This window comes from Akebia trifoliata, chromosome 9, assembly GCF_017979445.1.
Source record: "Akebia trifoliata isolate Shusen 1 chromosome 9, ASM1797944v1, whole genome shotgun sequence".
Lineage (NCBI taxonomy): Eukaryota > Viridiplantae > Streptophyta > Magnoliopsida > Ranunculales > Lardizabalaceae > Akebia > Akebia trifoliata.
Genome location: NC_141383.1, coordinates 14,149,200 through 14,165,452, shown reverse-complemented (window position 1 = coordinate 14,165,452; position 16,253 = coordinate 14,149,200). Strand labels below are relative to the sequence as shown.

General features: G+C 34.8%; 2 protein-coding genes and 1 pseudogene across 3 annotated transcripts; 2 read left to right on the top strand and 1 right to left on the bottom strand.

The window, feature by feature from the left end:
- Window positions 1-3,474: 3,474 nt before the first annotated feature.
- On the top strand, window positions 3,475-7,501 carry LOC147394342 (splicing factor U2af large subunit A-like; annotated as a pseudogene). Its single transcript, XR_015181310.1, has 8 exons — window positions 3,475-3,828; window positions 4,892-5,025; window positions 5,291-5,350; window positions 5,665-5,725; window positions 5,824-5,934; window positions 6,205-6,419; window positions 6,564-6,627; window positions 6,727-7,501. The product of XR_015181310.1 is annotated as a splicing factor U2af large subunit A-like (transcript).
- A 437-nt stretch (window positions 7,502-7,938) lies between these two features.
- Window positions 7,939-10,653, bottom strand: LOC147394341 (protein BONZAI 1-like). Its single transcript, XM_086454409.1, has 4 exons — window positions 10,536-10,653; window positions 9,761-9,927; window positions 9,553-9,667; window positions 7,939-9,231 (listed from the first exon to the last, which is right to left on the bottom strand). Exons 1-4 carry the CDS (start codon window positions 10,609-10,611, stop codon window positions 9,218-9,220), a joined length of 372 nt encoding a protein of 123 aa, XP_086310535.1. The 5' UTR covers window positions 10,612-10,653; the 3' UTR covers window positions 7,939-9,217.
- A 3,226-nt stretch (window positions 10,654-13,879) lies between these two features.
- Window positions 13,880-15,876, top strand: LOC147394340 (uncharacterized). Its single transcript, XM_086454183.1, has 2 exons — window positions 13,880-14,951; window positions 15,038-15,876. Exons 1-2 carry the CDS (start codon window positions 13,917-13,919, stop codon window positions 15,191-15,193), a joined length of 1,191 nt encoding a protein of 396 aa, XP_086310309.1. The 5' UTR covers window positions 13,880-13,916; the 3' UTR covers window positions 15,194-15,876.
- Window positions 15,877-16,253: the final 377 nt, after the last annotated feature.

Here is a 16,253-nt window from a genome sequence, read left to right as displayed (position 1 = left end):
GTTTTCTTCCAATCTCTCTCAAGTTGAGCACAAACTTCAGTCATCCCAAGCTCGCACAATATAGAATTGTCTTTCCAATATTCTTTTTATAAAAACATTAACAAGATGACTAGAAGAAGGAACAAAAGGCTAACAATATTTTTCTTTTAGAGACGAGCTTCTCTCGAATTAAATGTCGAACAATTTCAATATGCTTAGTCCTATCTTGCTCGACCAGATTGTTAGCAATATTGATACCAATTTTATTTTTATGGTAAATCTTCATAAAAGGAGGAGCATCGATGCCAAGATCCTTAATAAGGATTCAAACCAATAATAGTTTAGCAACACCTTAAGTCATAGCTCAATATTCGCTCTCAGCACTAGAATGAGCACGTGCAGCCTACTTTTTACTCCTCCAACTTACTAGATTAACTCCAACAAATGTGCAGTAATCTGAAGTAAATCTCATAGGAAAAAAATTGGAAAAATAAATACTTTTTTAAATATAAACATGTGATATATATATATATATATATATATAATTTCACTTTAAACTTTCGAAATAGTCACTTTAAAAACCTCTGAATTCGTTATCGTTCACGTTTTGGTAATTAAAATGAATAGTCAGCCGGAATCGTAAATTCGTCAAAAGTTGATTACTTTTTTGTAAACATCTCTAATTAATAATTAGATTAGGGTTAATAATAGAGAAAATTAAAACCGGTGGGTCATAGTGGTTTGTACCTTGATATCTCTCTGCAGTACCATCCTTCTCAAAAAAGCAATTGCTTCATTTGCATGAGGTTGTTGGAAAGGGCTGATAATTCCTAATATTAAGAAGGTGATTCTGTATTTCTCTTGGGGAATTAGCAATTTTAACTCATCACCCCTCACAACAGATTCCCAATAACAGGAATAAGTATATTCCGTTGCAAAACAGGTAAAATATCTTTTGTTTTCTTTGTTTTCGACTCCTAAGAGTAACAAACAATTAGTTAAAGTAGAGTAATAATAAACCTATTATTGTTGTAGTTTTAATTAGTTTAGTACGATTATTAAGAAGAAACTAAAGAACACGAAGATTAACAATACCTACATCCATGGGTGGAATTAATCTTCTTTTTCTTCTTTACTAATAAATCAAAAGAGAACAATACAAGAAAAACTAATCTCAAACCCAAATCCTGGAACCCTTGTACACCCCTCCTTTTCTCTCCCAAAACTTAGAAGAAGAAAATCCTAATCCTTAAAAATATATATATATATATATATCTAACAATGTTATTATAACAAAAGTTATCCTAACCTTTCCAGCAGCTAGGATAAAAGAAGACACATAAATATAACCCTCTAGAAAGTAAATTAAAAGAGGTCATTTCTAACCTTATGTCCATTATTTCTTCCTAGTTGCGGCACGTGTTTTAGCAGCTAGGAGGCATCAAAATATCGGTGTTTAATGACGGTACCAAACCCTTTAGCAACCACAAGCTCAGCAACATTTATCCCTGACCCTGATGATACTGTTTGGCTTTCTACATCATCACACCCATAACTTTGGATGGAAAGGCCACCAATCCAAAATCCATGACATTATAACCTTTTGCTCTGCTTACATATCTAGGATTAATATTCCATTGAAACATTAACTTGAAAATAATAAATACATGAAATGATCATCATTATCATCTAAACATTAAACAAAAATCTATTTTGAGTTCTTAAATTTTGAAGTCAAGAGCTTCAAAAGTTTGATATAACGCTCTTCTTTAAATTATGCGTGTTATCTCTGAGAGGTTGGTCAAATATTAATAAAAAGTAGGATGTAATATACTTACAAAAAACAACATGTCATGCTTTAAAGAGGGTTCTATCAAAATTCTGAAATGCCCTGTCCGACTTAAACCTTTTGAAACTGATAGAGTAATTGTAATGAGCTACAAATTTAACACGTATTTCGAGATTAGATTTTAAGTTTAATTCAATGAATTTAAGCTTATTTTAATGACTTGGATTTTGATTTATTAATATTTGGGAAAATTCATTATCACCAATAGATTTAGAATGGTTGAAAAATATACTTTAGCCTGTAAGCACTTTTGAATTTGAGTTCGGACAAAAAAATTATAAAATCCTTGATTTTCATGTCGGACGGGACTTAAAAAGGTGAATTTTCGTTAGAGAAAGAATTAGAAAAATCTGATCACACCATTACGTCCACAATGAAAAATGATAAAGAATAGAATATTCATTTTTTGATTTTTAAGTCCAAGTAGTCAAGTTATCGCAAAAAATATAAATAAATGAGAAATACCAATTATGCCCCCAATTGTTAAATAAAAGAAACCTAACTTTATTTTATTTCATTCTTTTCTCTCCAATGATCGAAACCTCAACTGATTAAGAACCAAGGGTTTCCACCATTTTCTCTTCTAGATCTATAGCGAACAAGTCATCGTTGAGCTTCGACGACGAAAAAGACGTTGTCGGTGTTGACGAGCTCTACAACTTACAGTCCTTGATCCTAGTTTTTCTTTCGTTCTCTCCGTTTCTCGTCAAAAATCAATAAGTGGGGTTCGATACATTCCACTCAGGATTTCATCTACTTAGGAGAAGATTCGTCATCCATCATAGAAAGGAAAATGAGTGTTATCATCAAGAGTATCGCAACCACCCGACTATTTTGTATCCAAGATCACCCAATCTCAACTTTCATGCCCTTTCTTTGCCTCCGATCAACCGTTGAAAACTATCCAAGTAGTATGTCTTCCCTTTTATCCTCTAATTATATGCAAATTTCATAGAAAAATACATTTGATCATTGTGATCTTGGTTATTCTTCCCATTATTTGATTATTTTGTTAAATTCACACATGTTTAAATGGATTGAATTGTGTTTGCGTAATTCTTTTCGATATATGTTGGTTCATTTTATGTAATTAAAGTTTTTATAAGTTGTGTAATGTTTTAAAAGCAATTCGATAACTTTTGTATCGATTTTAGATAGTTTTCGATGAAAAAAATTAGAGAACAACAAAAAAATTTCTGAGTTTTCTGCTTACTGTTGGTGTTGCCGTCAAAACCAAAAATTTTCAAAAAATGAAAAACTATTTTTGTTTTGTTTCCCCCACAACATATATGTATGTTTTCTACCCTTTATTTCATTAAAAAATAACTTTTACTTTAAATTTTTAATGAAATTAAGGTTTTATTCCCCATTTAGAAACTTTGTGAATGGTTTTAAGATCCAAATCTCATCATATAAAAATTTAATATTTGATTTCAAGTACAAAACATAAATTTTGACATTTTTACTCGATTTTCAAAATTCGATTTCTTTAGTGTTCTTTTGAATGAAGTTATAAAATTGAGAGCCGTTCGGCATCAGTCTCATTATCAGTCATTGTACCCTGCATAAGAGAATCGTTCGATCGGACGCAATCCAACGACCGAAATCATCTAAAACGCTAAAACACGTTTTCACTTACATTGTTTAGAAAATTGTAAAGACCTCCCTACATTTTAACAAAATCCGAGAGAGAGAGAGTTTTCTCTCCAACTTCTTCTTTTATCCGTCTCTGCAACTCTCCAAGTCGTGAAGACTCTCCCTCCAACTGCAACTCTCTCTCTCATTCTCCCTCTCCTTCCTCTCTCACACGCTAAGCCCTCTCTCTCTCTCTCGCTTCCTCTCTCACACGCTAAACCCTCTCTCTCTCTTTCTCTTTGCAACTCTCTCTCACATTCTCATCTCCCTCACGCTGAACCCTAACCTTTTTTAGGGCCTCACGACTGAACCCTAATCACCCAAATCCAATCGAAGAAGCAGTATTACAGCGATAGGAAATCTTGGTAAATCTCTCTCTTTCTCTCTCTCTCTCTCCTGTTCTTGAGATAGTTCAAATCCTAATTTTTCAAATTTATGTAACATGTGGAAAATAATAAAATAGGTTTAGGATCAAAACTCACTCTTCAAATAAATCCAATTTACCCGTTAAAAGAATCAATTTTTTTGCCTTTTTTATCTTAATTTTTATTAATCTTGTATGTAGATTAGCCTCAAGTTTCAGGGCTTGTTTTTTTTTTTTTTTTCAGATTGTTAAGAGTTTTAATTGGTGAAGATGGATTCTAAAGATATCAGTGAGCTATCCTAATAGATGAACTTTTTTTTTCCAAAAATTCTAATAAGGTGCTTGGAACAATATATAGTAAAAAGAACTTAAGAAAATAAATTGCGAAGAAAAAATTCTGTAAATTACGTGATGCTGCTACCCTTGATATTGTAAACATAGAAATTGACTTTTCGAAATCAATGTTATCTTGTACTCTGTAGAAGAAAAGAAGGTATCTAAGAGCATTACAACTTTCCTTGAAGTTAATCACTAAAATTAAATCATAAAGAGGAAAAGAGAAGAAAAAATATGGCAAAAAATAATAATAATAACAAAGTAACATTTTGAATCCTCGCAGAGCTGTGGCTAATTTTGCTAGAAACTTTCAGACTCATCAAAAACCATTGTCACAAGTTCACTTATGAAGTTTGGCTCGCCTTCTTTCATTTTTTTGAATATCTTTAAGAAATTCAAATAGCTTGCTCTAGGAATGATTGTAATTTGCTTTTAATCTTAACTTATTGCTATCTTTATTTTTATTTAAATATCAAGGTACTATTTGGATTCATGGGTTTACATGTCCTGGCTCTAGTGGGTTTGTGTTTATTTTCAAATTTCTGATTTATATCCTTCTTGTATCTTATATCCCGCTTTAAGAATGATTATAATCTTAACTTATTGTTTTCTTTTTGAGTTCTGAGTTGTTATTTTGATTTAAATATCTTGGTAGTGTTTGGATTCATGAATTTAGTTGTCTTGGCTATAATTTTCAAAATTCTGATTGATGCGAAGAGATGGTTCAGGGGTTGCTAAGGGGCTTTATGCATTACCAGCATATGGGTAACTCAACAGTGATATTATTAGTGACTACCCACTCAAAGAAATGATCGAATTCCATAAAGCTCATGGAGGTGAAGCTTCCATAATGGTAGCCAAGGTAATTTTAGATCTATTTCTTATTATCTGATTATCCTATCAATGTTTCTTGGAGAGGAAATCATGTTTCATTAGTTATGAAACGTAGAGATGAAGTAGGTGATTGAAATGTTCATTTTGAATAGGTGGATGAGCCATCGAAGTATGGTGTGATAGTTATGGGTGGATGCAATGTCATGCATGCATATCAGGCAACAATCTAGGTTTTTGTTGTCCCGCTGTGTGATACATTCTAACAATCTGACATGAATTTTATTTGGTGCTAGGCTACACGACACGCTCAACGGGTGTATGTTGGTGGTCTTTCTCCTACAGCTAATGAACAGGTCATTCATCCTATCTGGCTTCTTGTGTTGTTTTCTTCTTGTTATTTATGGAGCACTAGTTTTTAACAAGGATTGCCTTTTCTGAAATCTTTTGCAATTGGCTTAGGCATTTCTAATGGCATAATGTAATTAAAGTGTTCTTTCTTGTAAAATTCTAAATGAGTGCTTTGGATCAGATTTTAAAACTAGAATGTCAATTTAAGGTTGGTGAGTGAGCTGGGCTTGGTGCTTCAATTTCATTTGGATTACCTTCAATACAATCTATCATTTTTTCTGCTGATTCATGATTTTAACTCCTTGCTTCTATCCAACAGTCAGTGGCAACTTTTTTCAGCCAGGCCATCTCTGCAATTGGAGGAAACACTGTGGGTCCAGGTTTGTTGAAGCTTCCTTTCATGCCCTACCCATGCACAGTTTTTTTTGTTTTTTGTTTTCATTGAATGCTCATTTTTTCATTGATGGTTGTTCTGCAGGGGATGCTGTAGTTCATGTATACATAAACCATGAAAAGAAGTTTGCTTGTGGAGATGAAGTCTGTTGAGGAGGCCAGTAATACAATGGCTGTGGATGGTATCATTTTTGAGGTCTGTTCTTTTGAACTTTGGTACCTAATATTAATGCATGATACACCATCAAGTCCTGCTTACCCATCCTCGAAAAAACCAAGATATTTTTTCTCCTTATAAGCCCATTGCATGCACGAAGAGTCAATTTTTGTTGCATTGCTTTTTGACTCATTAAATATTTCCCCAAGATGTTCAACTTTTGAAGTATTCATCAGGTGCTTTGTGCAAATTTTCGTGCACATTAGCGTGATTCTTGATCTGTCTGAGTTGATCCTTGTTTGTATATAGGGGGCACCAGTGAAGGTGAAGAGGACTAGTGACTACAACCCTTCTCTTGCTGCAGCACTTGGTCCAAGTCAACCCAATCCCAATCTGAATCTGGCTGTTGTTGGGCTAACACCAGGTTCTGCTGGGTGTCTTGAAGATCCCGATCGCATCTTTGTGGGTGGGCTCCCATTACATCATTTCGTAGCCCCCCAAACCAGTCCCTCAACATGTGTATAGTCCATGACTCTAGATTAACAATTACCTGAGTTGATTTTGCGGGGTGCTTAACCTATTAAGAGAGAAGTGAACGGTGGATGGTTTTACAGCCATTTGTAGTCCCCACTAGTCTCTATCATCATGCATCAAAAAAATTTTTTTCTTATATTTTCCTTTGTCATCCCACATCCAAGACCAAATGGCGAACCTTCTACAGGGGTGGGGAAGGTTTTACACTTTTCATTCTCTTATTTCCATACTAAAAATACATTTACTTGCATTCAGTATGAATTTTCAACTGATCTACGTTATGATACTTTTCGACAGGTGTTCTTAGCGTATATTGATACGGATGGGGCTTCCAAGGCTCGGGCAGGGCTAAATGGGAGAAAATTTGGTGGAAATCAAGTTGTGGCCGTTTATTACCCGGAGAATAAATTCTCTCAAGGGGAATATGATGGTTAAGTTAGCTTCATTGTTATCTTCTGCTCGCTTCTTGTGACACTAACTTCTCCATTCATCTTCTTAGTGTAAGATAAAGAGGATTGATGCTTGTGGAGTATATGGGATATACCTCAGACAATCTCATATGGGACTGATTGATAAATTTGTTGGTTAGACTGATTTGCATATATTATACCACATTTTGGACTTAAAATGTACCACACTTAATATTTAATCAATTTTGTCTAAATATCAACTATTGGACAATGGGCTCGTGTTGAGAACATGACCATTCTCAGAGAAGATGTGCACTTGTGTGATGAGATCTACAATAATAGGGAGTTGTCGAGATCAATTCAAGCATTTTGAAGTTGGAGATTGTCATTTGAGGGTCGACCAAGAAATTTATCTGAGTTCCTCAGTTCATATCCAAAGAGCATTTTTTCTTTGTTTCCTATATATATATATATATTATTTTTTCATCTTATGCGCCTTGGTCTGAAGTGTAAAACTAGTAAGTTCCAGTGGATTGAGGAATATGGTGATGGTTCAGTGTCTTATTAGGATACATTTGTGTATTTGTGTGTGATGTAATTTTTCATGTATATATTTATAAATTATCAGTTAATGTGATTCCTTTATGGCTCTCTATCATTTATGTGTAGGGTCTGTGATTGTAGAGAATTTGTTTGAATTAAATACAAATTGCTAGGAAAACTTATCAAAAGAAAATGAATTCCTCCTTTTGATTGCATCTAGAAAATTATCAATAGCCATTGCTTCAACTGAATTGCTATTTCAGCTTTCAACACTTACCTCTAATGGTGTGGACTGATCCAATTACCAATTATATTTTATAATTTAATGCTCCAAAGCACTATTACATGTTTTTATAGGGTATCAATCAAACATATAATATGATAAGTACCCTATACCTCAACAAATTCAGGGTAGTGCAAGATACCAGATTCCTTAACAAATTCAAACTTTACAAGTATTACAAACATGAAAATTCTTAAAAGTACTTTCAAGGATACGTAATATGATAATTAGTAGGACTAAAAACATGATTTAAAAAATGGATTATTTGTCTTAATAGAAATAGGAGACCACTCATCACATCTTATATTACAAACTCAGTCCCATCATCGTAAAACATTCCCTCTTATACAACTTAACCAAAACAATAAAAATTCTACAACTCATGAGTTTCTCCTGAAAAGAATGCTCCCAATTCCCACCCCAGCAGATGTGATCATTCATCTTGTTCGTTGGTTCTCCTAAAGAGTAGTGGGATTGGTACTACTTGGAAGTATATTCACCATGAATGCAGCCAAATGCAAAAAAAAAAAAAAAACATGGCATTGATGCTGCCATTACACTTGATGCTCCAATTCAATCCTTCGCCCATCATCTCATCAATCACTTGGTGATCAAATTCAAAATCAAAATTAAAATCAACCTCAAAGTAATATCATTTTTATTACTAGTAAATTGCACAGGCGTTGCATGTCAACGTTTATTACTACTAGTAGAGCACTTTAAGAGGTGATGCATTAGAGAATCAGATACACTGGCTCCATCACAAGAACCCAGCACTAAATTTCATCAATGGTGCGACGAATGTTTAGGTACCTAGAATGAGTCCATTTCTGCTCCCCACTCTTATTTTTCCCTTTTGTTTTATAACTTGTTTTGGTGTGTCTACGTTCATATTTGACGGTATACTGCATACATAATTTCACCAATTGGTGTTGCATTAACCAAAGTTGAAGTTGCAATAGTAGCTCTCAAAAAAATGGAATTGTTTTAACATTGCTTTCCACTATACAAGAATGTTGTCAGTTGTAACCTTCAGTGCAATTTTTATTTTTTATTTTTGGTATTATTTATTAACACCTAAAAAAAATAATATGTAGTTGAGCCAAAATAGTCCAGAACAACCCCTCCAAAGTGGACTCAGAATGATGAGTACTAGTGGTGTTGAGGTTTAGATTCCAGTACTAGTAGTGGAGAAGTTTAGATCTCTCCACCTGTACATAAGAATTCTCTTTTTTAGTATGTAAATCGGATTTTATTAAGAAAATAGGAGGTCGAAATGACCCACCGATACAACAAACACAACCACAGACAAGAACACATGTCCCAAGATGTATCACTCATCACACATTACATGAAGGAGTGATGATTATGGGGATCATAGATGAATGAACCGCATCGGGCACAGGCATGGGCACAAGCACCCACCTATCAACACAAAGAAGAATGATGATGAAAAGAGAAACACTCACCATACACCTCACGCATTGGAACAAATTGTACGATGTCACGTGTAGCTATCCTTCCGGTGGAACTAACTAAACGTTTTCCATTATCAGCATCTAAGATCTGCTCAACCACATAATTGAACCATTAATTGTTTTCTTCCCAATAAATCATTAAGAGGGTACTTGGATGCGTGTTTTTCTTTTCTTCTGTAAACACGTTATTCTCGGACAAATTGTTGGTGGAAAATGTTTCACTTGTAAACACATTTAAAAGTAGGTTCATGTGGGATCTTTTCAACACATTGAAAGCAGGATTTGCATGAATTACAATGGCATTGTGGTGACGTATTTTGCGCAAAACTCATAAAACATGGTGTTCATCCAAACAACTTCTAAAGGGTTGGGGAATTATGATCATGTTTAGTAAGGATAGTATGGATACCTTCCCTTTCCTTAAAATCTGCACCTCCCACGCCAACTATAAGAATTGATAAGGGTAAATCAGATGCCCTCACCAGAGCATCTGTGGTTTCCTGAAGATCCGTAAGTACTCCATCCTAGAAAAGGATAACAATTTTTTACTTTTTTTATTAGCTCAAAAAAAAAAAAAAAGGACAAACAATGAGAGACACAACAATTTCATCCTTTACCATAATTATGAGCAAGACATAGTACTTGCTCTGGTTATACGAGAGTGACTGGCTAGCAATATGTGCAGCTTTGTGGATTACTTGCCCAAATAAAGTGGGCCTTGAAAGAGCAACATTATGCAGAGCACTTGAATAGGCTGACATAATTCCATTTACTCCTTCGACCTGTAAGGTAAAGGGGTAACAAATTTTCAACAAAAACTTGTCTAGATTCAACCAAAACTTACAGCAGCAAAGCTCACAAATATACAATATTTATAGAACATTGTCACTAGATGTGTTTATAATAAGAGGTATGTTGTACTAGAAGAGAGCATTTCGTGGAGTAACCACTACATTGAAGGTAGGATATCTGTATCAAATATGTGAAGGTAGGTATCATTTCCAAGTATCGAAATCATACAAATCTTATGATGCTTCTAGTGTTGCAAAGTTTTAATTTTTTAAGTCATGTTGACACCTAAATTAGTAAATCGTTACAAATGAAGAAAATAAGCCGAAGTATCATATACAATATATAGATTGTAATTTTAAAGTATCCACACATATTTGGTTCCACCTCTTCCCTGCACTTTCTATAGTAGCTAGTCTTGCAAGAGTGAATCAAGTTATAGTCAATTTTAAGAAGCAGAAATGGTTGCATCGTGCAATTCATTATGATATCAAGACATTTGAAAACAAGAAATATAATACGAATTTGGGAACAATGACCAATTCAAATCTTCAATGGTGAGAAAACAAGCAAACGGAACACGAAAATTCAAATAAACTTGCTCAGACTCACTGACACTCCCATTCAAATTAAAACAATGAGATACAACACCATCAATTATCCTTCCTCCAAAACCCATGAAGGGAAGCGCTTATCAGAATCATAAAACCATATGACCTCACCAACCTCGAATATGGCCTGTATGAAAATCAGCAAAAAATTACAAATTCTGAATGTTTCGTAATGCTTCTCACAAAATGCCTGAAAAAAACATTAGAAAAAGGTTTGATAGTGTAAATTTACCTGCTGATAAGCATTCAAGTGCAGTTGGAGGGAGAGTCATCACGACTTGATTGTTGGTGTGTAAAACTCATTTAGTTGGTTGTGCGGCTCAACATTTAATATGTAGATCACTTAACTTTGTTTTAAATCATAGGTTTTATTTGCGATAGTCCAAATCCAAACCATATGAGATCCGTCTCAATCAATGAGTTCTAATTAAAATGTATAAGCCTAGATTTGATTTTAGGGATTTTCTGATAATCTATAGAATTATAAGGTCTCTTTAAATTTTTTGATGCCTATAATGTGATGTGAGTTTTCTAAGAAGGGGTCTCTTTAAAATTTTTGATGCCTACAATGCATTTTGGGAGATTTTCCATTTGATTGGTGGTGTTGAAGGTTTTTACAGAAATGGAGTTGTTAAAGAGGGAGATAGAATAGTGTTTTGGGTTTCTTGCCTGAACAAAACAACAGAACTACAAGAGCGTAACGCATTTCATGCCACTGAATAAAAATGTTTGAAAGAAGAGAGCTTATATTTCTACATCCACTTCTATTAACACACCATTTTTCTTATAACACACCAATCTATAAACAAGAGAGTTAATATTGCCACACCAACTTTTACTAATGCCACACCAATTCCTATGTAAATCAGCAAAGCATTGCACAAAGTTGGTGTGACAATAACAATTCTCTAAAAAACTGCTTTGGTTCATGGTGTTTTTCCCAAAACGTGGGCAACTTATGTATAAATTCCAGTTTCGGTACATTGTTCATTTTAATTCCCAAAACATTTTTTTCCAGTGAATTCGTCACTTTTATAATCAATAAAATTCGTTGATAAATTACCAACGAGATCGTTGATAAGGCAAAATTGCTGGTATTTTATCAATAAATTCGTAGATTATAAAAGTGACGCGAGTTCACGAATTCATAAATTGTAAAAGTGACGAATTCACTGTCAAACACATGTGTTTGGGAATTAAAATGAATAGTGTACCGAAACCAAAATTTCGTCATATTTAGTGTACGAAATGGAGATTCACCCATTGGTTCAAAAGGATTGGTGTGTTATAAAGAATTCGTGTCACTTTTATAATCTACGAATTTGTTGATAAAATACTAGCAATTTTGCTTTATCAACAATCTCGTTGGTAATTTATCAATGAATTCGTAGATTGTAAAAGTGACGAATTCACTATAAAAACATATTTTGAGAATTAAAATGAATAGTGTACCAAATTTGAAATTTCATCATATTCAACGTACGAAATGGAGATTCACCCATTGGTTCAAAAGGATTGGTGTGTTATAAATAAAAATGATGTGTCCAAAGATTTTATGAGATTAAAATCTCATATCCAACACTTCATTAGCAATCTCCTAACTAATGCTCCATGGGGTTTGTTTTTTCGAAAATACTCTAACGATTGAGTCAGCGATCAATTCAATACAATAATAGTAAGAGTATGAAAAATTGTGTGCCTTTGCCTTGGTTTGATCCCTCATTTATAGATTTTTCATCTCCAAATCTTTCTAAAATTAGTGTTCTTAAATCCTAATTTATCTTTGCTTTAGTAATTTCCTCTTCAACCATAATTTCTTAATTACAAGTGAATTAAACTTATCTTATTACCAAGTGGAAAGCTGCTATTTTAACATGTTCACGAGACACGTGAGATCTTTCTCTTAATTTTTGCAAGATAATTATGTGGTTGCTTAAATAACAGAGTTATGAGCATTTTCGGAGCCAGGATTTCGTTATAATGGGGGCAAGATTATAGTTAATGATAAGGATGAAGTGCTTGAAGATAAGTGGTTTTAGGCGTGAAAATTCAGGGGTTGTTGGTTAATGATTGAAGAAAAGTCATTTAGGCCATTTCTCATTTGTCTATGAGTGAGGACTCAAGTCAAATAGTGATATCATATTGAAAACAGGTGTGGTATCAAAAATATTCATCAAGTAAGGAGTATCTAAATCAAACTGGGGGCAATTATTCCCACTAGCTCCTTCTTGACTCTCCCTGAAACTATGTGTGCGCGCTTAAGAGTTGAGAAAAAACCTCTCTTTGATAAGTAAAGAAAATTTTATTCAAGAAACAAGGGAAAGTCGAGGTGATCAATCCATGTAAATTTATAATTTACATTTGAGACTTGAGAATTGTAAAATGAAATTGTCCCAAGTTAAAATAATATATATAGGGTCTCTTTCAGCAACAAACATTTTGACAAACATTTTGGCAAACATTTTTCAAAACATGGGTAGAGGTTTTGGAATGGGCTGATTTTTGGTGAGGATGATCTCTACGGTGAGGAGATCATCCTCACCAAAAATCAGCCCATTCCAAAACTTCTAGCCCCATGTTTACAAGTTGAAAAATCGTGGACCGTCCATTTTTTGTAAACCATTTTTGATGGGTTAGAGGTTTTGGAATGAGCTGATTTTTGGTGAGGATGATCTCCTCACCGTAGAGATCATCCTCACCAAAAATCAGCCCATTCCAAAACCTCTAACCCATATTTTGAAAAATGTTTTGCCAAAATGTTTGTCAAAATGTTTGTTGCTGAACATTTCCCATATATATATATATATATATATATATATATATATATATATATATATATATATATATATTTGGTTATTTTAAATTTATAAAAAAAAGGTATTTTAGAAATATCCCCCTTAAAATTGATGATATTAGATTTTTCCCCTTGCAAGATACAAGCTTAGGTTTATAATCTTGACTGTAAGTCAAGGTTCATTTTTCTTGATGATCTAGCAGTGAAATTTTATTTTATTTTTTCCAAATTTTGATATAGTAATTTAAGTATTTGAAGAGCATTTTGAATAAAAAAAATTCAAAATTTCACCGTTAAATCATTAAGAAAATGTAAACTTTACTTACAGTCAAGGGGGTAAATCTAATCTTATATTTTTTAGGGGGTAAAAATAATATCATCCATTTTAAAAGGGGTGTTTCTAAATTACCCAAAAAATAAACATAAAAAATATATATTAATAAATAATCTTAGAATCGTTCAAGTTGTGATGACTCGAACGAATCAACACGGTATACGGGCCTAGATGAGATACAGGGTTTTAAAACCATCCATTCACTCACGCAGCTTCGCACTGTATGTTGGATCTTAGAGGCAAAAATGAGAGGAAGCTTGGGAAGGCTATACACCAACACCAACACCAGCACTAGCACCAACATCACCAAACAAACCCTAATTTCCTCCTCTTGTTTCTCCTCATTCGCTGGTGGAGGTGGTCGTGGTAGAGGCAGAGGTAGAGGTCGAGGAGGTTTCTCTGATCCTCCAAACCCACAGTTCTCTCCTCAAACACCCGATAACGAAGAAGCCCATGTCGAACCTGATGAGCCTTTGTTCGCTCCTGGACTCGGCCATGGCAGAGGTAAACCCATCCCTTCAAACCCAGTTCTTCCTTCATTCTCTTCGTGGATTTCTTCAACAAAGTCTGTTGTGGGTCGAGGTCGAATCACCCAACATCAACAACAACCTCCAAATTCTCGCTCAGAAGAATCCCAAACTGTTCAACCTAAAAAACCCATATTTTTCTGCCGAGAAGATTCGTTGGAATCGACCCAGAAACCCCAATTCGATGATTCAGATCGAAATCCAGGAGAGGGTATTAAACCTTTGAGTCTGTCATCGGTGTTACCGGGTGCTGGGCGTGGAAAAGGTGTTAAATTTGTGGATTCTGAGGAAAAACCCATTGAAGAAAACCGACATACTCGTCGTAGGCAAGGTGGAGAGGAGATGAGAAGAGGGAAGGATCAGAAGAGTGATCGAAGCTCATCAAAATTGAGTCGGGAAGATGCGGTGAAGAATGCGGTTAGGATTTTGTCTCGAGGTCGAGGCGGAGATATGCTCGAAGAGGGTGGAAGGGGACGGGGTTTTAGGGGACGAAGGGGTGGTCGGGGTTTGGGAGGGAGGACACAAAGTTGGCGTGGAAGAGGTGGAAGAAGTGGTGGCCAATTCCGTGATTCCGAGGATGATTCCTCCACTGGTCTTTATCTTGGAGACAATGCTGATGGGGAGAGATTGGCTCAGAGAATTGGAGTGGAAAATATGGATAAATTAGTTGAAGGGTTCGAAGAGATTAGTACTAATGTGTTGCCTTCTCCGATGGATGATGCATATTTGGATGCTCTCCATACAAATAATCTGGTATAGTTTTATAGTTGATTAGTTGGTCATGTGTGAGCTCTATTTATTAACAAAATAATCTTGATTTTGGTTGGTGTTTTTTGCAGATAGAATATGAGCCAGAGTATTTGATGGGGGACTTTGAAACGAATCCAGATATTGATGACACGCCACCCATTCCTCTTCAGGATGCACTTGAGAAGATGAAACCATTCTTGATGGCTTACGAGGGGATAAAAGATCAAGAAGAGTGGGAGGTATGATCATCTACCCATGCATTTATGTATTTGTACATTTTTCCTGCAAACCTTGCTAAGCAATCATCCTTCCTAGGTTTTGTGTTTTTGTTACATCTTTTTTCCCCCTTCTATCAGCCATGCTACGCTTTGTTATTATTTTCTGCATCTTATTTTTCGCAAAATTATTTTGTGTGGGATTGTTTAGTTTCACTCTGGGTTTCTAGTTAATTTTTGTTGTTATTTATAAAATTAAAAAGTGCCTCTTGACAAGTTCCTTTATGTAACATTTAAATATATTGTCCGTCTTGTACATTGCCTTTGTAGTATTTCCTTATTTTACTTGGTTACTGCTTTGCATCACACACAGATGAACCACATTTGTTCATCCTAAGAGCGACTCCAACACAAATAGGCATATTTGCTAGGCCTATCTGGTAGGCATTTTATTGTGGAGAGCCATTTTGCCTATTATTTGATTAGCGTCTTTCACTTAATGAATCACGCGTTTTTCAAAGCATTACTATTCCTGAGTGCAGGTTCGGTGATTCATGCCATGTCGGATGAGCAAGATATGCGGAAGATGGGGGGGCTTGCCTCCTCGTTCCCTTTTACCTATGCCATGATGCTCATGGGCAGCTTATCTCTAATTGGATTTCCTTTTCCAACTGGATTTTATTCCAAAGATGTGATCTTAGAGCTCGCTTACACTAAGTATACCATCAGTGGGAACTTTGCTTTCTGGTTGGGAAGTGTCTCTGTCCTTTTCACTTCTTATTACTCTTTTCGTTCACTTTTTCTAACATTTCTAGTATGGGGTCTTCAATCCAACAGTACCAACCAAAATGACTCTCCACAAGTCCAACTATAGTGCAATGTTTTACAATTATCATCGTTTTTTACCGCCAGCAGGTAGAGAAAGAGAAACTCACTCTCTTCTTTTACCTCTCCCACTTTCTCTCTCCAAAATATTTCAAAGTAGAGAGTCCCATCCTAAGTGCGTTGGAGTGATTTTGAAAGGCTTTGGCTTTGGCTTTGTAAAATAGCAGTTGGGAGAAGATAAAAAGCCCAAGCCAGAGTATGTTGG

Excerpts from the sequence above, each read along its gene's own strand:
- LOC147394341 (XM_086454409.1), bottom strand. The coding sequence starts at position 10,611 with ATGGGTTTTGGAGGAAGGATAATTGATGGTGTTGTATCTCATTGTTTT. Across the intron at positions 9,928-10,535 it reads TGGGAGTGTCAGTGAGTCTG|AGGTCGAAGGAGTAAATGGA; the intron begins AGCAAGTTTATT and ends CCTTTACCTTAC. Across the intron at positions 9,668-9,760 it reads ATGTCTTGCTCATAATTATG|GATGGAGTACTTACGGATCT; the intron begins GTAAAGGATGAA and ends ATCCTTTTCTAG.
- LOC147394340 (XM_086454183.1), top strand. The coding sequence starts at position 13,917 with ATGAGAGGAAGCTTGGGAAGGCTATACACCAACACCAACACCAGCACT. Across the intron at positions 14,952-15,037 it reads CTCTCCATACAAATAATCTG|ATAGAATATGAGCCAGAGTA; the intron begins GTATAGTTTTAT and ends TGTTTTTTGCAG.